Source organism: Lissotriton helveticus, chromosome 7 (genome assembly GCF_964261635.1).
Source record: "Lissotriton helveticus chromosome 7, aLisHel1.1, whole genome shotgun sequence".
In the NCBI taxonomy this organism is placed as follows: domain Eukaryota; kingdom Metazoa; phylum Chordata; class Amphibia; order Caudata; family Salamandridae; genus Lissotriton; species Lissotriton helveticus.
The window spans coordinates 974,810,268-974,835,380 of NC_136068.1; the positions used below are offsets into that span (position 1 = coordinate 974,810,268).

At 43.9% G+C, this 25,113-nt stretch overlaps 1 protein-coding gene across 3 annotated transcripts in view; it reads right to left on the minus strand.

Moving 5' to 3' along the window:
* Nucleotides 1-16,292, minus strand: part of LOC144769464 (vascular endothelial growth factor C-like) — a 204,642-nt gene extending 188,350 nt beyond the window's left edge. For 2 of the 3 annotated variants that reach the window (XM_078653576.1, XM_078653579.1), the window contains exons 1-2: nt 15,585-16,283; nt 5,004-5,199 (exon numbers count right to left, since the gene is read on the minus strand). In XM_078653576.1, coding sequence (XP_078509702.1) covers nt 5,004-5,199; nt 15,585-15,731 — 343 coding nt within the window. In that variant the 5' untranslated portion in view covers nt 15,732-16,283. Of the gene's footprint in view, nt 1-5,003; nt 5,200-15,584 lie in introns of all 3 variants that reach the window. The other variant, XM_078653578.1, reaches the window with a different exon arrangement.
* Between the last annotated feature and the right edge of the window lie 8,821 nt (nt 16,293-25,113).

Below are 25,113 nucleotides of genomic sequence, written 5' to 3' on the forward strand. Positions count from 1 at the left end.
GAATTGAGGAGCCACTCCAGATTTAATCTTAAACGTATAGCTCAGGGCTTTGAATTTAATTTGGTTCTCTATCCTGAGCCAATGAGGGTCACACAGAGAGCCAGAGATAGAAGCAGCTCTGGGGACCTGACAGAGCAGTCTGGCGGCAGAGTTCCACACCACCTGCAGCTTGCGTGTTACACCCTTGTTAGTCCTCAGATAAAGAACGTTGCCGTAATCCAGTCTGGGGGTGACAAAAGCCTGGACTGCTGTTCTCTGAGTAGGCCTGGGCAACATCCAGATCATCTTTTTAAGCCATTTCAAGATGGTGAAACAGGTTGCGGCTACCTTCACGGCTTGGTGTCTCATAGAAAATAAGTCATCAATGACGAAGCCTAAATTGCGAACTTGGCATGAGGGCAGAGGAAGAACACCCATTTTAGTAGGCCAGTGTTGGGGACCCCAAAGATCTTTATTCTTCCCCAAAATCAGAAACTCGGTTTTCTCTCCATTGAGTTTGAGAAAACTGGCCTGCATCCAGGAAGCAATTTTACTCAAAACTGTAAATAGTTTTGTGACCCCATAAACTGATCAGGATCAGCATTAGCCTTCTAAAAAAGAGGAAGCACCATCACGATTTTCCACTCTGGGGGAACTGTTGCCTCCTGTAAGGAGACATTCCAAAGTTCCATGATTATTGTGAGCGCGGGCTACTCAAGCCGCTGGAGCACCGAAATCGGAAGAGGGTCACAGGGTGAGCCAGATTTAATACTAGCTAATAGCCATTTAAAGGAGCTCATATCTAATAGAGACCAAGTTTCCAATTTATTAGTGGATTCAAAGATCCTGCTATCACTATGATCAATGGTTCTAGGTACATGAGGGAATGTAAGTGCTTGCTGAAGGGGTTACCTGGTTTGATGTCCTTCATTTCAGAGTATATTTTCTCCACTTTATGAGGAAGAATTTAGGTAAATCTTCACATTGCAAAGCATTCAGAGAAGGGGGTGTAGATTGAGTGTCAGAGCCAGAGAGTTCTTTGACCAATTTAATTAATGTCTTGGAGCAATTCAATGCACAAGAGATGGTCAAGGAGACATATTCAGCACGAGCTGACTTACAAAGAGTATGATATTCTCTTGTTTGCCCTTTTATATGAGAGTTTGGTATCGGGTGCATAATTCCTCCTCCACCATCTTTCCAAAGCTTTGCATTTGTTTTTCTCTGTTTTTAAATTCTCAGTGAACCAAGGGGCAGGCAGGCGGTGGTTATTCGCCTTCCTAATAGAGGGTGGGAGACAGGTATCAATGGCATTTAAAAGCCACTTTTGGACAACACCTGAAAGAGTGATAGACATTTGTTTAGTGATAGGAGCGTTGGAAGACAGGATCTTATTGAGAGCTTCAATATCCAGTTTTCCCCAGTTTCTAGTTGGTTTCCTGATGCCAGATGCGGCTACAGATGAGCTCACTGAGATCTCGAAACTGAAGGTGATCGCAAAATGATCAGACCACCATAAGGGAAAAGCTGGTGGGCATTGAATGTAGGATAAATTGGAAAACATAGGATCCAGTAGGTGGCCAGCCACATGAGTGGGACCAGAGCTACAAAGTGCAAATCCAAACAAAATAGCACAACTACTCAGCTACAGATTAAGTAACAACAGAGTGAAAATAAAAACAGTACCACACAGATCAGATTAAAGCAAATACTCAGATGCTTGAATTTGCCAATGCTGAGGGGCTTATGATAAGCAGAGACCAAGATGCTTTATTGGTACACTACTTCTCTGAGTAGAAAGAATTTCTTGAAAATAACTTTTCCATAAATGGTGCATGGAAAAGGGTATCTTCATAGGAAAAACACTATAAGACACGCTTGCCTCATCTGTGACGGACCTGCAAAAATAGCAGATAAGCTCTGCAAATAGTATCTATCTATCTATCTATCTATCTATCTATCTATCTATCTATCTATCTATATGTGTAAAAGTCCATTGAGGAGTCCCTCATTGTGTTAGTCATCAGGCACTATTTTCTCTGTGTGAAGACTTGGGTTGAGTTGCATAGTATGACATAACAGATTTTTGAAAGTGGACAAACTAATGAAAACTTAAATGGTGATAATTATCATGTGGATGATTACGTGCATGATGCGATTATTTTGCCATCAGCATTTGAGACTTGAGGCCTTGTGCACAAATATAGCAATGCTTTTGTCCTTCACATTATTTAACCCCTTCCATGCTCGCGTTGGCCGACACTCCCTCCCTGGTGCTGCGCACGTCCGTTGGCCGACACAGCCCCGCTCACCCTTTAGAACGCCCGCACCGCGGCGGAATGTTCGCCGCGGTAAATGGGTTAATAATGCGTGGTTTTTGCCTTGCATTGTCTTGTAAAATCATTGTTTGCCTATTTTCAATCAATATACATTTTCTCTTTGTTTTATGTTGTTAAGCTGTAATTGTTGAGTGCATAGGTTATTTAACCTGTTGGGCCATAGGCAAATGATTGAACTACCAGGAAGGCCATGAAACTTTTTACAGTCTATGTAAGTGAAGTGAAAACATTAGCTAACATCTTAAAGTTGGGTTATATCTATATTAAGAGCAACGTGAAAGGGGGATGCTGTTCCTCCAAGAGAAAGAAGAAATTAAATGAAGCTGTCAGTCAGGACTAAGGGACTGACAAGAGGGATCTGGAGGGTCCGAGTGATCAGAAGTTAATGCCCTCACACATCCATTGGGCTCGTCCTAGTTGGGCCAGCGCTGCAATGCGAAATGGACCCCTCGAGGGAGCTCTTTATCAGCGATCTTCTGATATTAGCCATAAAGATGAGTGCAAGTGAGGATGTAAGTGTAGGGTGATTTACAAGGTGGTTTAAAATGGCCTAAGGAGTGTTTTAATAAAGTGGTCTCCTAGACAGAGATAAAAGTGAGAGAGCTCGGACTTGACCTTTCAATGTCTCATACATGAATGATCACAAATCAACTTATTCTACAGGTTACTGAACCTACACATGACATAAGGTGAGAGGCGGGTGACATTTTTGAGCAATATAAGTGTATTCCAACCGACATTATGCGATTAGGCATTGGATATTAGGTGCCTATTTCACTGGTATTTTTTGCGGCATGACCGATTGGTTACGTCTAACGCCTTTGACCAGGCAAAGTCTTTTGTTGTTGGCTCCACCACTGGTGTGGCCGTGATAGGTCTATGGTTAACTTTCTGCAATGTATAGTAGGTATGAATTGTGTGGTTTTTTTCTGATCATTGGAGTGCCGAGGATATTGAAGTGACTAGTTTTGCATAGGTATGCTTTCCTTCTTTTTCTTCTAGCTACGGTGTGGATTTGTTATTGCTGTTTCCTTTGCGGGATATTAGCACTGCTTTTAACTTTTTCTTTCTTTGTCTTTCCTTTTCTTTATTCATTCTCTTTCCCACCTTTACACAAATGAACGGCGACTTCTGACATTTTAAATGATTCTCTGAATTGTACCGAGTGTACAATAAACTGACATGATGTTATCATCCAGTTGTTATTTTATAATGTTTCTGTGTCATGTCTTTGGTTGTGGATGTATGTGCCCTAAAAACACAGCTTGTGTGATATTATGTCTTGGGTCATCTGTGTTAGTGGTGTTGCATTTGTATTTTTAAATGTATTCCACTTTGTATATTCATCACATTATATGTATATTCATGTTGATCTTTGTAATTGTTACAGCCCTGACGAACAGGGCCGGACTGGCTACCGGGCAGTTGTGTGTGCTGCCGAGCAGGCGGAGGATTTCTCCGTGGTGTGAGCTCATTTCGTTGATGGGGACCTGCGTGCGCTGTGAAATAAAAAAAGCAAAACGAATTTCGTTTTGCACACACAGGTCCCCATCAACGAAATGACCCCCCTGCTCGGCAGCACACACAACTGCCCGGTAGCCAGTGCGGCCCTGCTGACGAAGTTCCCGTGGAACTGGGGAACGAAACGCGTTGGCTGTGTGCCGGTGTTTTTACAAGAATTCAATAAAAAGAAGAATTTATGAAGTATTTATTTGTCGCCTGTTTTGACTTCTATCAAGTGCACCTTCCTTTTGTTTGAAAAAGTGAGAGAGCTGTTACAGGAGTCTATCTATGTTCCTAGACCACTTCAAAAGAAAGACATAGGGTTAACATGTTTGATGCCTTGTGGCCAAGCAGGCTCTTAGGCATTTCATCAGTACTGACTGTTGACACCTACCATACAACTGATTGGGAGCAAAGAGAGTGCTGTGAAGGTGCCCAATCACAGTGTGTCTACTGTACCTGCTGCAGTACAGAACAAAATGTGTTCAGATCCTTTTTAAGTGGTAACATTGCCCCTTAGGTATATCAGAGAGCCGCGCCGAAATGCGGGAACAATAGGACCAACGTGGAAACTGACCAGGGACATTCCCTCCTCTGCCATCCTGGAGCTGTCATTTAAACCACCTTGTACATCACCCTACACTTACATCCTCACTTACACTCAACTTTAAGGCTGTATGATGGCATTCACTTCTGATCACTGGGATCCCCCGGATCCCTCTGGTCAGTTCCTTGGTCCCGACCAACAGCTTTACTTAAGTTTCGTCTTTCTCTTGGAAGAGCAACATTCCCCTTTTGCATTACTACAATTATTTAGGAGCGTGGGCGCTGGGCCTAATAATCTGCTCCTAGTTCCTCCCATGAAATGCCTTAGTAAGAGCAAGCCGCAAGGTACCAATTTATGTTAAGAAGGCAAAGGCCAGAAATTAAAATGGCATCACCTACACAACCGGATAAATATTGCAATGACGAGGAAAGTAAACTCTTATGTACCACCTGTCTGACTTACTGGACTGTAATGTATTGGAACTAGTATTACACAAGGAAGATATGTTGGATATATCTGCATGCACAACAAGAGATGACACACTGTACAGTGTGATGAACCTGAATGGTCATTATCATTTGTACGTCCATCCACATTTTGGGATTTATGTTTCTCTTTATCAATGTCTGACTTACTTTTCATGTCCTGAATCCAACTGCTCATCTGGGTCTTAAAGCTTGGGCGGTGGTAGGGTGTGCCTCTGTGATGGGTTTCTTGTTGCTGGGCCTTCTTCCTCTGCAAGCAGAGCAGGAATGGGGCGTAATCCCTTAGTCCCTCATTCATGTCTGACTGGAAGTTAGTGACTGCCAATTGCTGAAGCTCAGCTGGGTCCTGAGAGTACACAGAGGAGGTCATGTGTCAGTACGGGAAGGTGTCAAAGCTAAGCAACATTAACCCCCCCCACCAGACATGGAAGGTGCCTGTAGAAATCCAGAGATTACCAAAATGCTCATGTTTCTTAAAGGCTGTTAGGGCTGAGCAAGGGACAATTATTTTTCTGACAGAATGGTATAAGTAAACACTAACAAAACCTCAGTAAGACCGTATCTAATGAGTAAGTTTGTCAACAGTGTTGCTATTCTTTAAAAGCAAATGACAATTATATACATATTTTTTTCTCCATTCATATAATAATACATAGTCCCCTTGGCATTCAATGGCTACTCTTGATTTTTTTATGCCTGAATATAACCATAAAGTTTTATTAAAAATTGTTTTATATTTTAAACTTTTGTTATTTCATTATCTGAAAAAGGTTTAGTGATTTGAATGCTTGTATATGGGAAAATTATATGATTATTATTGGCAACATGTTTAGTCAGTATTTAGTTGATCTACTTTGTGTGCAGCATCATACAGAACAATGAGAAGAAAGGCAAAACAGAGGATAGTAACACGAGCAGGAAAAGGCAAAACAGTGGGCAGAAAAGCAAGCAGAAAGGGCAAAACAGACAGCAGAAAAGGCAAACAGTGCAGAAGAGGGCAGAACAGTGAGCAGAAAAGGAGCAGAAAAGGCAAAACGAAGGGCAGAAAAATTAACAGAAAGGCAAAACAGAGGGTAGAAAAACCAGCAGGAAAGGCAAAACCGAGCATAAGAGAACAAAACAGAGGGCAGAAAAATTAGCAGAAAATGTCAAAAAGAGCAAAAAATAAGCAGAACAGGCAAAACAGAGGGCAGAAAAATGAGCCAGAAAAGCAAATTGGAGGGCAGGAAAATGAGAAGGAAAGGCAAAACTGAGAGCACAAAATCGAGCAGAAAACGCCAAAACAAAGGGCAGAAAAACTAGCCGAAAAGGTCAAACAGAAAGCAGAAAAATTAGCAGAAAAGGCAAAATAGAGCAAGAAACGAGCAACAAGCAGAGGAGACACAAACAACAGGAAAACTGTAGCAGGGGAAGCTGGAATGGGGGCCTGCTCAAATATATATATGTGTGTGTGTGTGTGTGTGTATATACATATAAATCTAAGCTAAAGTGCAATAAGTTTTAAGTTACTTCTATTCGTGAGTGCGAGAGGATTTTCTTCGTTGAGAGATAATTGGTGAATTTTGAAACAGCTTGGCCCTGCCGTACCGCGTTCGCAACGCCTCGAGCGCCCGTTTGTCGGAAAAAGGGGCCTTTTTCTAAAGGTATATATACCGAAGGTAAAGAGACAATATGGTATTATTATCCAAATTTCCATTTAAAAAAAATCATAGAAATTCAATAAAAAAGCAAAGGTTAAAGGGATGTTATACTTAGGTGAAAATGTCAGATCATACATTCTAATTAACAAAACCACTTAAATTCATCAGTTATAGTTAGCTCAAGTAACTATAACGTGTGCCAGTCATGCACAGTCTTGTCATCAATTATGTCATTTCAGATGTTGTAGTCATATTATGATTTCATAGATCATGGCATGAGTGATGTAATATGTGGGGGAGTTAGCAGTGCCTGATGAGGGTGCAAGTTACATTTACCTTAGGGCATGAGTGGGGCCTTCCGCCAGGCCCTACATCCAACTCCTCATAGTCAGCCTACCCCACGCTGGGCAAGGCCACCCCCAACCCCCTCAGTGCAGTAGGGGGTTGGGCGCAGGGCCTTCTGCCCAAACTCCCACCAGTGCACATTGCTGAACATAAGGGGTGTCATTTAAAGTTAGTCAGAGCTACTGACTTAGTCAAAGGGTAAGAACACCAAAATAAAAAAGTGGGCTCATTAGCCTTAGGAAGGGCCTCCCATAAAAAGTTTGATAAAGCATTATTTAAAAAAAATCATCAACATGTCTTTGAGGTGTATTAAAAACATTTTTAATGCTACAAATTGCAGGCATAGTACTGGCCTCAAGGGGGCTCTGCACAACAGCTGAAGAGTATAGACCAAACACAGTACACCCAGATGCTTATTTTTTAGAGGGCTGCAGTGGGAGCCCTAGGGCCCCCACAGTACCACCGGCTCAACCCCGAGCACCTATCCTAGGGGCCAACAGGAGCTGGCAATTCCTGCTTGCAATTTTTTTTTTATAATACTGGGGAGGGGGCATGTGGCCCCTCCTCTCAGACGCTTTAAAGGCACCGGTGACCATGGAGGATGCCATCCGCCGGAGGTAGTCTTTTTTTTTTTAAGAGAGGTTGTGTGTGACCCCCTTTTCTAGGCTTTAGATGTGACGGGACCCCATCCCTTGGGTAGTGGTGTTTATTAAGGGGGGCACGCCCCCTTCCCAAGCCAATACTGGCCCCAGGGACCCCCATCCATCAGGGCCTTAGGTGGGTGCCTCAATGCCCACTTGGGGCACCCACAAAATAGAAAGTTGAGCACTGCAAGTGGACTTCAAGCATAACACCTGGGTTCAACAGGAGCTGACATTGCTCCGGCCCGGTGGGAGCAGATATTTTCAGTGGCAGTTGGTGACCCACAAAAGTGATGAGGCGACTTAAATAAAATGAAACAAAATACTAATAAACATTTACATTTTTAAATGAAAAAAAGTTTCACTTACCTTTTTATCAGGCCGGCTCCTGACTCCTCCAGGGCAGGTCTCGAAACTCCTTATCCAATCCAGACACTTCTCTCATGCTGCATGAGAGAAGTGTCTGGATTGGCCGGAGCTGGCTGCTTCAGCGCTCCGAAGAGCACTTAATGGCCTGTGGCTGCTCTCCAACCCAACTGAAATGGTAATAATCCTTTTATTTCCATTTTATTTTTTCAGCTTTCTGCAACTGTATGGGAAGGGGGCGGCTCTCCTCCGCTCCCATGGAGGAAACGCCGCTGGGCATTTTTCTCTGCTCCCACTGGGTGGGAGTAATCTCAACTTTCCTGCCCGCAAATGCGCAGGCAGGGACAAAAATGCATATTTGCATCTCCTGTCGCGTGGGAGTGCACATTCTTTCCCCTGCTGTGCTCTTGAGGGCAGGGGAAGTGTGTCCCGGGAGTAGGGTCCCTGGGACACAGCAATGTAGGTGGACCCTGGAGATGGGGTCCAGGAGGTGTTTGGAACGTAGGTGAGTCGTGCTGCATGCCTTCACCCCTTTAAATATATGTGGCGGCCCTAGGGGACGGGGACACCAGGTATTTGCAGGCTCAGGGAGAGGGGGCACCAGGACCCCTACCCTTTTGGAATTAGTTGCCCCGGCGATGGAGTCTCCAGGGCCTTGCACCCGTCCCCTTATTTAAAATATCAGTCCCAGGGGATGGGGCCTCGTGAGCCCTATGACGCTCAGAGAGGGAGGCCGCACATCCTCTTCCCCTTTGAAAAACATGGCAGGCCACAGGGGACGGGGTCCCCAGGACTGAAATCGGCTAGAGTAGGGGGCCAAGCAAGCCAACCTCTCCAAATAATTCATATATATATATATATATATATATATATATATATATATATATATATATATATATATATATATATATATATATATATATATATGTATATATATATATATATATATATATATATGTTGCCTGGAAATGAGGGAGCCTACAGAGGTAAGTTCAATTTGCCGTCTTTTAATGTAGAAATACACACAGGGACAGCAGACTGCCTCGAGCAATATGGAAGTCCTTTCTGACACGTTTTGTGCTTTGCAGCACTTCTTCCAGGGTTGGACTTCACTTCAGAATGAATGCCATGATGATTTTTTCTGGCACCTGAATTAAATCTACTTGCACCCGCCCAGTTGGGCGTGGCCTACTGGTTCTTGTAGTGCCGTCATTTTCCTCTAGTAAGTTGCCATGACTTCATCCCTAATGCCAATAAAACACCAAGTGGGTTGCAGAAAACAGAACTGCTCCCTTGCCCTAGTGGGGCGCTGTACCAATAGCTCTTCTTAAGTGCATTTATTTTAACAGAGGACTGTGATGCAGCAAAAATACACTGGCACTACAGCACGAACTTACCGAAATTGCAACAAACTTTTGAAGGGTATTATGGGCAATGAAGGAATAGCGAGCAACACGAATTTGCTTGCGCAGAAAGTATGCCCTTCCAATGATTAAGGCTGATTTAGCAGCTGAAACGCGTCTGGAGAAGATCAAAGACTGCCGCCCCTACTGTTGTGTTGTCTCTTCTGTTTATGCTGGTCATAATTAGAAATTGTTCAATTTATTATTTTATCAGGAATTTTTCCCATCACGTTACATTAGGTACTGTGGCTAGAAGGAAAATTGTGTTTTTTATCAGGAGTGTAATAGGATTGCTTTTTAATTCATGTATAATCATGGACTTATAGAAAATACTTGTGTTTTTAAACTTTTGAATACATTTATAAATTGATCGATCGCATTGAATGAAAAACTGTTTTTTTTGGGTGTTTGTTTGACTATTGTAATCACATTTCATCTGGGTCAAGGGAATTGCTTTTTAGGTGCGCAGCTTTTCGGCGCAGGCGAAAACCTTATGTTAACAGTAGAGTGGCTTGGGAATCCGCCCTCTGTTCCATTGGCTAGCTCCATAAATGGAGGCTAGCCATTGGAACAGAGATCTGTCCGTCAATTGCGGAGCAGATTCGGGGGCGTTCCGGCCATTTTTACTCATCCTGCCCCTTTTGTCACGTCAGTGCGGCGGTGGGCGGGGTTTAATTTTTTTGCTCGTCGAGGTTTCGTTTGGCCATTCTGCGGCCGACCGCCGCCGGAGGAAGTCCAGGTCCAGGTGAGTGCTTTAGTCGTTCCCGCCCCCCCTTCCCGCTGTCCGTGCATTTCCCGCCCCCCCCCCCTCCCGCTGTCCGTGCCTTTCCCGCTTGTCGTTTACTCGTCTCGTCTTATGTTGCCTGCCCACCCCCCTCCCGCTGTCCGTGTGCCCGCCCGGCCTCCCCATCCCGCTGTCCGTGAGAATCTCTGGGTGCCGGCGTGTGTTTGGCCACGCGGAGCTTGTTATTTTATGCTTTAACGGGGAAAGCAGCAGTGTGTGCACGCGTGGCAACCTGTTGTATGCTTTCTGCATACTCCGTGAATAAATCACTATTGCAAATTCACTAGAGTTATATTTATTAAAATTGACACGCATTCGACTGTAGGCCTCAGAAAACAGCACATGCATTCAAGAGACAATCCTCTGCTATGTAACATGCATTCATACAGCTTTTGTAATGTAAGACGCACATTTTGAGGTGGATGGAGCACTTCACTGTGAATATGTGGTTTTTTGTACGTATTAAAGTGTGGTCAGTGAGGTGTGTGCTTGCCTAGTAATGTTTGTCTCACTGTTCTGGAAAGAACTGAAAACAAAATATATATATAGCAATCTGCCGAAACGCGGCGGTCCGTTCTGGTATGGAGCATGACATTGTGTAATGCCTAATATATGTAGAACATGAGGACAATGAAAACAAAAATAAAGAAGTAAAGATCTTACCCGAATAGGTGTTGTTGTCTGTTGGCCGTGTGCCGCTGCATGTGGGGCGCTTAACTGTACACCCAAGGGAATATATTTACATATATATATCAGAAGTTTAAACCAGTAACTGGCATTTGCCCCATGAACTGCATTATGAGGAAGTTACACGTATTGCCCAGATATACAGGTACCAGGTGACCTCCTGTTCTTGGGGACTCCGTTTCCCAGACACTGTTTTTCTTCAATAACGCATTGGATTCTGGGATCACATTGGTTAATCAATTTAACGAAGACACAGATAGCAATGATTTGAAAAAGGGAAGGCCAGGACAGAACACGGTGTCCCTGAGCAAATTGGATCATCTGGTAAATTGACCCTATAATTTTCTGCTAATATAACCCACTCTGAGCCATGCTTTCCATCCTCAGAATCTCTACTTCATGAGAAGTGGGCCACGCCGCTGAGTAGGTTTGCCACTTGGCTTGCATTCTACCGGCACCACAATAAATTCAGGTCAGGGACCGGTGTCGGTAATCATTGAATAGCGTCAATGCATTGCTGGTATATCTTTGTCATTTTCCGTCTGGGATCACGAGCCCAGCTGCTGAGCCCCGGGCGGACCTGCTGCAGCAGCGGCTGCAGGCCATCACACCGCTTGCTGCTTTTTTTATAATTATCGGGCAGGACAGTTACTTACGGTTGGGCACACTCTGCTGTCTGCGGAGAGCCGGGGCTGGTGAGCCTCACAGATTAAGCGAAGCGTACATCGCCTAACCCGGGTATTGCTCTTCTGATGGAAGCCGGTTAAGAGCAGAGCTAGTCTGAGGCAAGGAGTGCAAAGTCATTTCAAAACCACTGTGATGTTTCAAACATATCAGTAACACTCATGAAGGTCACCCGTTCTGTGTAAATTAACAAGCTTGCAATCGCTTTTCTTCCGGACATGTGATGCCAAGAGCTGCCCGAAGGGCATCATTTCATTAGTTAACATCTGAGCTGCACAGACATGTTGCCAAGAACAGCAGCCAGGATACATCAGTGTGCTTCCTATATAGGCTGACACGGGGAATTGCGCACTTGAGATATACTAATTTGCCCAGGATCACACAGTGTGGCAAAAGCTCTCTTTACAGTGTCTGGACACTTTTTCCAGCCAGTCACTGTTTTGCTTCAAACTCCTCCTAAAATGTCAGTTTGTGGCTTGGCTCGCAGTGTTTGTCATTTCTGATGGTGGTGGGGAGTTACATTGAGGCATGTGAATATCTGATATGTGCACCTCCAGGCCCTAGCCCCCTTAGAGCACTGGGTCACTCCAACCTTCTATGTTTTTCCCCGTGATTTATGCAGATTCTGTGACTTAGCAGAGAAAGCACACAGTCACTAAATCTCACAGTTTTGCTTTATTTTGAATTTACCCATGTGACATGTACATGTGATCGTCTCATTTTATTCACACTTTGTCCTTGCGTACTTATCCATTTGAGACAAGTCTGGGCTCATAATCCTACCAATTTCCACCTAGGGAGTGCAGAGTGACTAGGGAGGGCTAGGGAGTGCAGAGTGACTAGGGAGTGCTATGGAGTGCTAGGGACTGCAGAGTGACTGCAGAGATTAAGCTAATGGCAATGTAAATGACAATGCCATTTATTTATCTGTTTTAAAAACCAACACATAAATACAAATTTTGTCATTTACAATGCCAATAGGTCTAACTTTTCCAAAGGCGAAACCATTGCATTGTAAATGCTTGTTACAAAGGTCGGTACCTCATTTCCCTTGACATCACTAAGGGGTCCCTCTCATATTTTTTTTAGAAGAAAACCATCCTACATTACCCTTGAAGATTAACTAGAAGGATAGATTGTATTTTTCTTTTGTAACTGTTCAATAAAACTAATTATCCCTATAAATCTCTTTATAGGGATAATGCAGGGTCTGCAGCTTTAACCGTGCTTATCCCACCAAATTGTCCCTCTTTAGATTCTTCAAGCTATGTGATGGGTTTATCCCTTATACTATTTCTGTGAGATAGTTTAATATAATTGCTTAAATCTTTGTGAGTGCTCTATCTTGAGTGATATCCTCTCCTGCTCCACCAATTATTCCATTCAGTCTCATAGCATTACCTCTAGGCTGTTGGAAGTGCAGCCTCTTGTGTGGTTTCACTCTGAGGCACCAGGGTATGAGAGGTGCTATAGCACCTCCAAAATAACATTTTACGAGGTTAAAAGAGGAATGATCAATAAGAGCTACAAGAAACAAGAATTCCCTTTCCCTTCTTTTTACTAGAGGTGAAGATCGATATGTCACACTCTCTGGACTAAACAAGATAATCTTGCTTTAAAGTATAGTCAACAGCAGGTTACCAAATATTACAAAAATATATGCATACAGTGTTTCTATACTTTAAAGCAAGATTATCTTGTTTAGTCTAACTAGAGAGTGTGAGACATATCGATCTTCACCTCTAGTAAAAAGAAGGGAAACAGAATTCTTGTTTGTTGTAGCTTCATACACCCAACCCCCTTTTCCAGAAAAAGGGTACCTCCTATATGATTGTTAGATAATCAATAAAGAGGTCTCTCAATTATGTTTTTATTTTGTAGCATATCCTGTGCATTTAAAGGCAGAGGTCAAATGCCTGTCATTGTTCTAATGAGAAATTACTCCTTATTCTTTTTTTTAACATGGAGATTGGTATTTAATTGTTCCTTCTCTTACTACAAAGGGAGAGAATGTTGTAGCCAAATAGCAATCCTCCTGGGGTACAAAGACTGTGAAAGGAGAAGGCTGCAGCGTGTCAGATGTTTTTTAACACAACAAAACTGAAATAGTTGTAAATTAAATTTATAAATATTTTAAAATATATTGGCAGCAAATAAAGCGAAATAATGAATATCGTTTTTTTCTAATTGTGAATTATGAAGGTTTCGGAGAATTTAATAGGATCAGAACAAACTACTTCCCTTGTGTGATGGTTATAGACAGAAACCATATTTACACAAGTTATTGTTTCTGCACCATATATGTTTTTCAGTAAAGCCGCATACGTGAAGCAAATTAAATGTCCATTTCAATGGAACATGTGCTCTCTGTGCATGGCAGTACCCTACCAACCCATGCCTAATTCATATATTTAGGACAGTGTGCTTCAAAATGCTCCACCGGACACATACTACACCTTACCATTCTCCGGCTGAATGGATGAGACTCAAATGCTACACTTGTCCTTTGTGTAGAGTTTAGATTTATCACAACACTTTGACTTCAGTGATGTAACATCGATGGCAGCACTCCCACTCTGAAATGTATTCCTGTACCACTGCTGTGGAGCATGTAATGTCTCCATGATATGTTTTATCTGTGTACACACATTGAGTTGTGTAAGGCTAGCTTCAGGGAATAACATCTGCTTTCGGACTTCATCTTTCTCCTGCCACCTAGAGAGATTTGTATCCATCCCTCTGGTGGTATGAAGAATAGAACTGGACACCGGGCAATATTATCAGACCACACCTGGACCCAATGATGCCGATGTAACCTCTAGAACAGGGCACAATAGTCCAAATGGATCCTTGAAAGAAGATATTTTACCCCAGATGACTGGACACAAGTCGTATGTCCTGTGACTCAGAGGTGAGCAAAGAAACACAGATGTGCCGGCCAGGACAGAACACAATACCCCAGGTAAAATATTTCCTTTTCTGCTAGTTAATTCTCACTCGATGAATCAAAGATAATAATACATCTTTACTCTGCCCAGAGCACATTTCGGAAGGCAATGTAATGATGTCTGCCGTGAATGAGATACATGACAGCCAAATACAATACACGGAAGTGGATCTATGACGTCAACTTCATGAATGGATGTGGAGTGTGTATGAATACCACTGGACTTTGGGAGGATGTGTATATTTTTATTTCTAACTTTAAATTGTGATTTTTATTATAAATGGATTTTCTTTTTAAATAGTAGGCTTTGTGTGTGAATTTTATTTAGGTAAAATGAGATCGTATCTTATTTGCTACATGTTTTGCATCTAAGTGTTTGTATTGTATATTTTTTATAGATATTATTTGGAAAGAGATTGGGGAGGAGATATGTATATGTAAGTCCTGAAGAAGGTGGTGTTTATATGTTGGTGCTACTGAAACGGGTCGACGAATTTTAAAAGCACGTCCTACAGTGCATGGATGATATCTATGTTTTTAAATGTATTCACAGAGATCCAGTGACATAAAAAATAGGAGTGATAAAAGGCAAATTAGAGTGTGTTGCAAATTCTCCTTCTTGTTTTCTATATGCTATGTTTATGTATTTGTATTTTTATGTATATGACATTTTAAATGTAATAATTTTTAAGGATTATTAAAGCCATATTTTTTAAATTTCCGTGGTATTTGGTTGTATTGGATTGAATGTATTGTTGTGATTAGTAAGCGAGTGATTGTGCACAAATTTAGTTTTTTACCTAGGGGAAAGTTTTTATTTTTGTGTTTAGTTGGAAGGGCCTGTATGACACGTCAGCACTTTTATAATATGCTGCTGCAACTGTCTTAAGTGAAAAAATACAATTCCATTTCTACTTTGCAAAGTCGCTTTTCTTTGAACTCTCCCTTTCTTTTACATCAATTACCTGTCCAGGTTTGTGCTCTACTGTCCTGCAAACAAGCTCCTACCAGCAGGACAATATTTGTTACTCTATATGTGTGACTCTCTACTGGTACTCTCTGCATATTATAGACGTACACTGATACAACATCTCCTATTCCCTTAGTGTTAGGGCCTAAATAGTGAAGTGTTTTTGGCCTAGTGCAAAGGTGTTGGTTGTGTGGGGAGTACAGTGATAAACCAGCAACAACCCGACAAGACCCTTACTTGTGATAGAAACAATCTGTTACCTACCTGAGGTGAGTCCTCCTGCAGCCTGGGATCCAGTTCAGAGTCCAGTTCTTGGTCGTTCGTGGAGGGTAAACCCTTATCCGCCGCATAAGCGTTTGGCAGGGTCTGCAAGAGGGCAACCGTGATCAGCAGCATGACCGAAGCCCACATGACTAGCAAGAAATGTCCTGGGTGCCGCTTTCCGGTGAAAAAGGTCTACACGGGATCACAAAGTGCTCTGCAATGTGGTGTCAAGGGATTCGGCTCAATACTTATTCTGAAGGCAAAGTACAATCAGGAAGAGAGGTCTTTTCTCAACAAAAATCTAAAACTTCTACCAGCAATGGTAAAATAGTTTAGTGGATGGACTGGAGATACAGCTGAAGAGATCTGTGCATACGCCGCGGGCCAGTGGTTGAACTGCTGACAAGGGATGTTGGCTCCTTCACAGGTCCATGAGGCGAAATGACTTCCTCTAGGTTAGCTAATGTCAGAGGCAACGAGAGAAACTGAGCTCCATGACATGCAGAGACCATTAAAAGAGCGATGGGAAGCTCCCTCCTTCAATGTCAGCCGAGGTCACCGGGATCTCGCACCGTCGCCTACTTTTCTTGTTCTGTGTGCAGTTTATGCAGTGACGACGAGACGTGGTTTCTGACCCGACTTAGGCTCCACCATCTGCACAGGCCAGGAGATGCCGCCTCTCCTCTCCACCCTCCTCTCGCGCGCTATGACGGCGCACGTGCGGGGCTCCATCTTTTAGCGTCTTATCTGCTGCTGGCAGGGACGTGGCCGTGGGCAGGGTTAGCTGGAAGGGGATTTCCAGTTCACGTGCACGTGTCGTACGTAGTTCATGCGAAAACATGAGCTCATTCTCTGGGTTTTCCTCTATCTGAACCTGCCATGTGCTCTCCCAGTGCCACGCATGGTCTAAAAGGCGGCCACTGGCAAAGTCTAAACACGTACATGCCAACAGACCCGATGCAGGAGGGAGAGACTCGGTTAGACATACCATACCAACGTTATAGAAGAGGCAGTGGGAGATTTAAAAAAATATAATCGGGAGAATGTACTTCTCCCATTGACTTCTACTGAATCAGAGTTAATTTCAGGCGGGAGACAACCGAGATAAAGTCATTTCTGCTTCGGAAATCGGAAGTTTCCGGTCTGAATCGGGTCTATTGGCATGTATTCGACTTTTTAATCCAAAATGCCTCTAGTTTAGCGGTCTCCTTCCTAAATTCGCCTCTGTGTTAATGTTTGTCAATCAGTAAAATACATTCCCCTGATTCTTTTCTGAAATCTCCCTCTTGCCAGTTGTCAAATGTTGGCAAGTATGTAAACCTGCGAGGCCCTTCTTTTCTCTTGGCCGCGCATTCATATAAAAAAGGGCCCTTGTTGCAAAACACGGGATTACATTCATCATCCATGGGTAATATGTCGTAAATATCTCACCCCATCCAACTAATTTGTAATCTGGACACTAGGCCTTGCAAAAAAGCTGTGGATTAAATTCCGATACCTGTGGAGACTGGAGTGTGCACAGGGTCTTGGGGGCTTATTATCGCACCTTCCTGTTTTCCCCTTAGCGATATCTGCACATTAGTCCTGTTTAAATTAATCAGAGGAAAGGGCCTGGAAACAAAGGTAAAACATGAGGAATTTGTTCTCTTAAATATCAATTTTGCTTGTTTTACCTCATTTCCAAGTGAAATACTGGAAAACGAAGCTATTTACCACATCAAGTAAGTCCTAGCCCGAACGTAGACGGGGTCTTTATGAGTCTACCTATTATATGACTTGCAGAGATGGACTAGGAATGCAAAACAACCCTCCAAAATATTTTAATACAAGCCCCAAACTGCATAGTACAAGACACTTACTTGCTATTGAACCAGACATTCTACAGGGCTTTGTGTAATTTATCTCTCAAGAAAATGTTTGAAAAAACAATATATTTGATTTTAACACCTATCTCAACTATGTCTTTCATAAAGCTAAAAAACTGCAAGTCCTTAACAGAGCTTTTGAAATAACACCGTAGCCAGTCCACGTCCATAGTGCAATGCCATACCCAGGACAGTTTCCACAATCTCAGTTTACATCGTACAATGTTCATGCAAGTTACACAGTCCTAGGATTTAATGCACCATACCAGGTCATTAACCAGAATACCTAAATATGTAGAGCTCTTCAGCCAGGCCTGCATTTCTGCAGTGTGCAGAGCGCAATACCTGTCATGTATTGCTCCAGTATGTAAAACTCAATAGTTAGGCCAATTTTCAGAATGCCCTTGTATGTAAAGCACTGTTCCCAGGCCAGTATCCACGGTTCCTAAACAGTCTCACTGTACTAGCCTCCCTAATGCTTCCATACTGCCACAATATGTAAAGCACTCTCCTTAGGCTAGCATATGTAAAGTCCTAGTGGTCGATTATGATGTCGTCAGGAAAGGCTCCGAACCGCATTCAATTCAGTCGAATCCGATTCGGAACCCGCCTTTCTGACAGACTCAGACACGTTTCCCAATGAGCGATTACGATGGCTGGGAAGCGTTTGAACTGTCCGACTTGTTTCCAAAAGGCATTGGGATTAACCAAGTCGGACGGAGCCGAATAATAGCCGTCTATGGAGCGCGTTTCCAGCCGAGCGATTACGATGTCCGATTCGGACAGCCTTTCTGAATCGGTTGTTCTGAAATGAATCGGCTATCAGAATCTGACTTTGGGGGCCCGTGGCATGCCCCCTCCCCCCCAGGCCCTCCGAATTGGGTTGTGTGGGTGCCCAAGGGACCACCCTTTCCAACCATGCACAGTGTGGCAGGCACCATGGGGTGCCCGCCACAGGGTGCATGATTTTCCCCAACAACCCCTTTCTTAAATGGGAGCCTGTGTATTTGGTCGGAACACAGGCTCCTATTGAAGTCAATGAAAGTCCGACCGAATCGGATCCGGAAGCATCCGTATGCACCCCAATCACTTGGTCGGACTCCCCCGATCTGAGTAATTCGGAAAGCATTCCAGAACCGATTCGGTTGTAAAGCTTTCCTAACAACATCGTAATAGACCCCCTAGTGAAAAGCACTCACAGTCCCACAGTATCTAATGGTAGCGTCTTTAGTGACCCATCACATAAATGAATAGAACCAGTCAGGTCTTGACAAAGTCCCATTATATGATGCAGAAATACTCCAGGCCGTACCTATAATGCTCAAATATGTTAAAACCATATCCACTCTATATACACAAAGTCCTACTGTATAGCATTCATTTTAGTTCTTCCCCAGGCCAGTATCTGCAATGGACTGGTATGTAAAGTATGATCCTTAAGGGCCGGTGGCATAAACAACGTATTCCCTGCTTAATGGTGGTCCCTGACTCGCCCCTGATACATGACGCTTCCGATTCCTCTTGTGTGCAGTCTGCCCTGTGATTACAACACGTCTGCAACTATATTGTATACAATTTATGATGACTCAACAGTGAGACCTTGCTCCTTCCTTTTCAATGACAGACTTAAGGCTTCCTTAGGGAAGATGGGTTTATAGCCACTAGGGTGGTTGCAGTGCAGAACAGGGGAGGCCTCAAGGTCAAAGTTTGAGCTCGTCATTTGTTATAAGTTACACATTGTTACAAAAGATACATCAGTTACAAGTTACATCTGTTGTTTAGGGCATGTAGAAGGGTAAAGGGGGTAATGTAAAAGGGGAACGAGGAGGGAGATACGGCGGAGAAACAAAGGAAAAGTCTGACCAATGTCTGACTGGGTAGGTGAGGGCTGAGGGGGAAGTCCACAGCCCATCTCTTCTATGTCTATCAAGGTAGCACCACCGGATATCAGCCAAAATGCTAAGTCTCCGCGGTCGGTGGCAAGATTCACAGGTACAATGTCATGATGGGTGAGTCGGATGGGGGTGGAGGGTGGTTGAAATGAGTGAGGTCTGGTCGGAGTCCACTATAGGTGCTGATGTATTCATACCCTCTGTGCGGTACGGCAGTCGCCCACCGCTATTCATCTTTCCTGCTGACCTGAAATTGAGTACTCCCCGGTACCACAGCCATCCATACATAACAACCAGGCATTGGCAGCACTGAAGTTGGCTCTGTCGTCGGCAGATCATCAGTGATTCGTGGACCCTGGTCTCCATCTTAGGGTCAGGCGGGTACCTCCCTGAAAGGCTCCTCTCCTATGCTTCTATGGTTGCTTTCCCGCCTATGCTTCCCTCTGCCAACTGAGATTCGTCACTTTCCACCACAAAATACTGCCTGTCAAATCAGCATTCCCTCTGTGATCATTCACTCCATTGTCGCTCGTTTTTCCCAACGGATCGCCATCTTGGGGTCAGGCAAAGTCCATATCTTTGTTCTGGTGTTGTGCTCTACTTTTCTTTTAGCCTCCCATACCGTCTCTTGGGCCCATTAATTAGGGGCTCGCCTCACCATGCTTACTGCAGGCATCGCTTGTGGTATGCGCAGGAACGCACTTGTGGCTGCATCATCGGCGCTATATTCCCTGGGCCCCTCCACGACTCTCTTTCTATGAGGGTGTGCTCCCAGGCCCCCTTGTTGGTGCCGGGGGCTAATGGGATATTGTTAATAGTCTCACAAGGTCAGTCTTCTGTACCTGCAGCCGCCGCGACTGCTGTCACTGTTGATATTTGGGCTCATTACCGGGTCTTCCAGCAGGCTCAGTCTTCTGTCTATACAGACTGCAGAGGTATGTATAGACTTCATATTACCAGTTCTAACCAAGTTAGTAAACTGTGCATACATGCACGTCACAGGTTCCAGTCATAGTAAAATAGATCATTGGGTAATGCGCTTACTGACAGAATCTCTGTCAAACAGGGGTTTCCAAACTTTTTAGTAATTAAGAGCTACTTACGTTCAATGAAAATCATCCAGAGCTACTAATATTATTAGTGTTGTAATAGCCACTGTATCTGACAAGATTACATTAGTGGCCATCCTACGCAAGATTACAAGCAGTAATTACCTTAGTGCATCAGGCAAGTAGTCTGGTAAAAAAGGCTTTATCAACTTCAATCCCACTTCATGGGAAATATATAACAGCCATAGTGGTAATGCCCTTGGAAACAAGTTAATAATATGAGTATTAAGTCCCTGCAACACCACCTGATTTTTCACAAAAATTTCAGCTTTTCATATGTTTTGGAAATTTTGAGGCCTGAAAATACATACAATTTTGCCTGGAATACACACTTTTGAATTTTGTTCCACATAATTTAATTCAGCAAAGCAAACAAGTCTAATTTAGAAGGCTGGGCTGCACACAAGAGAACTACTCGCAGGTAGGTCATTGATCTCCAAGATGTGGCAGAGCGGTAGCGAACTATCGGAGCTCCGCTGCCCGCCACCTATTTAACGCAACCGAGGGTTGCCCTCGGGCTCCATACGCCCACAGAGAAACCGTAATGCAACAGGAACTTAACTGAGCACCCGGTGTGCATGTCTGGAGGTAGAGGCCAGCACGGAGGCACTGGGGAACCCCGGAAGCCGTCAGAGGAAGAACAGCAAGATGGTGCCAGTCTGTGACGTCCGAGAGACAGAAGACTGAGCCTGCCGGAATACCCGGTAATCAGCCCAAATAGCAACAGTGACAGCAGATGCGGCAGCTGCAGGTACAGAAGACTGACCTTGTGAGACTATTAACAACATCCCAGCAGCCCCTGGCACCATCAAAGGGGCCCGGGAGCACACCGTCATAAAAAGAGAGTCGTGGATGGGCCCAGGGAATATAGCGCCGATGATGCAGCCACGAGTGTGTTCCAGCGCATATCACACGCGATGCCTGCAGTAAGTGGGGTGAGGCGAGCCCCTAATTAATGGGCCTGAGAGACGGTTGGGGAGGCTAAAAGAAAAAGCAGAGCATGACACCAGAACAAAGATATCGACTTTGCCTGACCCCAAGATGGCGATCCCTTGGGAAAACGAGCGACAAGGGAGTGAATGATCACACAGGGAATGCTGATTTGACAGGCAGTATTTTGCGGTGGAAAGTGACGAATCTCAGTTGGCAGAGGGAATCATAGGCGGGAGAGCAACCATCGGAAAGTAGTAGAGGAGCCTTTCAGGGAGGTACCCGCCTGACCCTAAGATGGAGACCAGGGTCCATGAATCACTGATGATCTGCCAACGACAGTGCCAACTTGTGGCCAATGACCGGTTGTGATTTTTGAATGGCTGTGGTACCAGGGAGTACTCAGTTTCAGGTCAGCAGGAAAGATGAATAGCGGTGGGAGACGGCCATACCACACAGAGGGTATGAATACATCAGCACCTATAGTGGACTCCGACCAGACCTCGCTCATTTCACCCACCCTCCACCCCCATCCAACTCAGCCATCATGATATTGTACCTGTGAATCTTGCCACCGACCGTGGAGACTTAGCATTTTGGCCGATGCCCGGTGGTGCTACCTTGATAGCTATAGAGGAGATGGGCTGTGGACTTCCCCCTCAGCCGTCACCTACCCAGTCAGACATTGGTCAGACTTTTCCTTCGTCTCTCCGCCGAATCTCCCTCCTCGTTCCCCTTTTACATTACCCCCTTTACCCATCACGCCCTAAACAATAGATGTAACTTGTAACTGATGTATCTTTTGTAACAATGTGTAAGCCTGTTTCTTGAGACTTTGATGTCCCTGAGTCTCAAGAAACAAGAGGCAAACCAGCAGGCAGTGGAGATTACTCTGGATGCAAGGCAAAGTCCATCTCTCCCTCAGCAAGGTCAGAGAGCAGCAGAGAGCAGGACAGCACAGCAGAAAAGCAGTCCTTCCGGGGCAGCAGTCCATCAGTGACCATCTTTGCAGCTGTACAGCAGTTCTTCTGACAGAGATTCTTTCCAGGTACAGAAGTGTCTGATTTGGTGGGCTCAGAGACCCTGTACCTATACCCAGTTGTCCCTTTGAAGTAGTGGTGACCTCAAAGAAGTGTCTTTGAAGTGCACAGCCCTGGCTCCAGATTCACTGCAGGGGGGTAAGCAACCCTTTGTGTGGGGTCAGTACACCGCACCTTCCAGTGTGTGTCAGCTCCTTCCTCCCATCCTGCCCAAGATGAGCCATCAGAATGCAGAGGGGCACTCAGACACACCTACCCTTACCTTGTGTGCGACTGTCTAGAAGGAATGCACAGATTCATGCTGTCACCCACCACAGACGTGTATTGGAGACAGGCTCCAGGCACACACAGCTTTAAGAGCAGAGAAATGCCAACTTTCTAACAGTAAAAGACACACAAATGATTGAAGGAATGTGGAACAAATCAAACATTCACCCCCAGTCAAGAGATCTGGGTTAAATCCATTGTTAAAACCTCTTGCTCTGGTCTTTTGCTTTATAGACCTCCGAGCTCCAGTTTTAATCATATCTCTACTCTGGCCGACTACATCGCCCAAGCTAGTATACGTTACGGTAATTTTACAATGTTAGGTGACCTGAATTTACATGTGGATGATATGTCATTTTCACAGAGCTCTCATTTTATTGCCACCTTAACAGGATGCAACCTTACACAATATGTCTCCTCTCCAACCCATAAGGCAGGCCACACCTTGGACCTGATCTGCTCTAATCTCCCCGATATCACAGTAAATGCACCCCTACCAGTAATATGGTCAGATCAATTCTTGAGCCCGTTTCAATTTTTGCTGACTAGCCCAGAGAAAGCCACCTCTATTCCTAACGAATTTTGAAGGATTTGGAGTAAATTCACTTTGGACTCAGTAATGCAACATATGAAAGTCTCCAAGCCTGTTCCCTCCAATGATCTTGAGGTCAGCATCTCGAACTTGAATAAGTGGGACGTGGCGCGCTTGATGCCTTGGCTCCTCTGAAAGTAGTAAAATCGCCTAGATCTTCCCCTTCCGCACCGTGATTTTCAGAGGAGCTTAGAAAAAAAAAGTCAGAATGCAAAATACTTGAACGCAGTTGGAGACTGACTTATTCTGTGGAAAGCAAGTCAGGTTATAGGGCGGCTCTTAAAGAATATTGCAGACTGCTCACTAAAAATAAAAGAGATTTCTTAGCTGATAGAATTGATAATGCTAAAAACGCTTCAAGGGAGATTTTTTAAATTGTTAAATCCTTTACTGATCTTCTAGCCCTTACTCACACTCACCCCCTTCACAGAGCTTATGCAACAAACTCTCTGTGTTCTTTGAGGACAAAATCGCTTTGATTTATACCTCCTTTCCTGAGCCACGGGAAGAACCCCAGACTTCTGATGACCATGATCTGGGGAAGGCCCCACACTCAGTACTCTCAGAGTTTGCGGAAATATCAGAGGAAGCTTCTCTCCTGGAACTGCAGAAGTAAAAATCTGGCTCCCCGAGTGACCCCTTGGCCAGCTAAACAATATAAAGCCCTTGTGGGATTCCTTAACTCTCACCTTAACTCCATCTGGAATCTATCGCTCAGATTGGGAATCTACTCGATAGCCTGGAAACATGCCTTTCTCCAGCCTATCCTAAAAAAAGTCAATGCAGATCCAGAAGTTCCTTGTAACTACAGACCCATCTCTCTACTGCCCGCTCCCGCGAAGGTCTTAGAAAAGCTAGCTTATCAGCAACTGGCTGGCTTCATTGAGTCTAATGACGTTCTCCATGACTCTCAATCCGGCCTTCGATCCGGCTATAGTACGGAATCAGTCCTAATCGAAATGGCGGACTCGATATGCTGGGTGGTAGATGGAGGTTCAAAGGCGGTGTTAATGCTGTTAGACTTGTCTGCTGCATTTAATACCAACTCATATTCTATCCTTCTGAATCGACTAAAGTTCATAGGAATTCAGGGCACAGTATTGACCTGGTTAACATCCTTTCTCTCCGACCGTAAACAACAGGTCCGAACTCACCCCTTTACGTCTCTGATTAAACCTCTTAAATAGGGTATGCCACAGGGCTCTGCCCTGAGTCAGCTTCTTTTTAATGTTTACTTAACCCCTCTGGCTGAGATGATCTCTAAAACCGGGATCAAAATTATATCTTACCCTGACGATACCCAGCTATTGCTCACCTTTAATGCGGTATCTGTCGCCACCTTTGTTTCCCTTAAAGTGTGTCTTAAGAATATTGTGGCCTGGATGGACCGCAATTTCTTGAAACTCAATGCAGATAAGACCAAGATCTTATTTTTTAATCAACCCTCCACTCTCTCCTCTAATCTGTGGTGGCCTGAGGAACTGCCAATAATGGAAAAAGTTTTCATTTCTTTGTTAAAAAAGAAACTAGGAGTTAAACATAGCACTCTCTTCTTATTTTTGAATTCTTATTTATTGTAAACCTTTTTTTTAAATTTCAGAAAGCTTTTTCATTTTTTTCAAAAGACATTTCTGTGCATATACACATTTGAATATAAAAAATATACAACTTTATACAAAATTTACAAAATCACATACACAAGACGAATTTTTAATTATAGAACACAGCCACACAAAACTTTCGCCCTTCAGTCACGCAATTCAAACTTACAAAACACGAAAAAAATCAGAAACAAACGGGACAATAAATACAATTATACACATAAGATATAGGT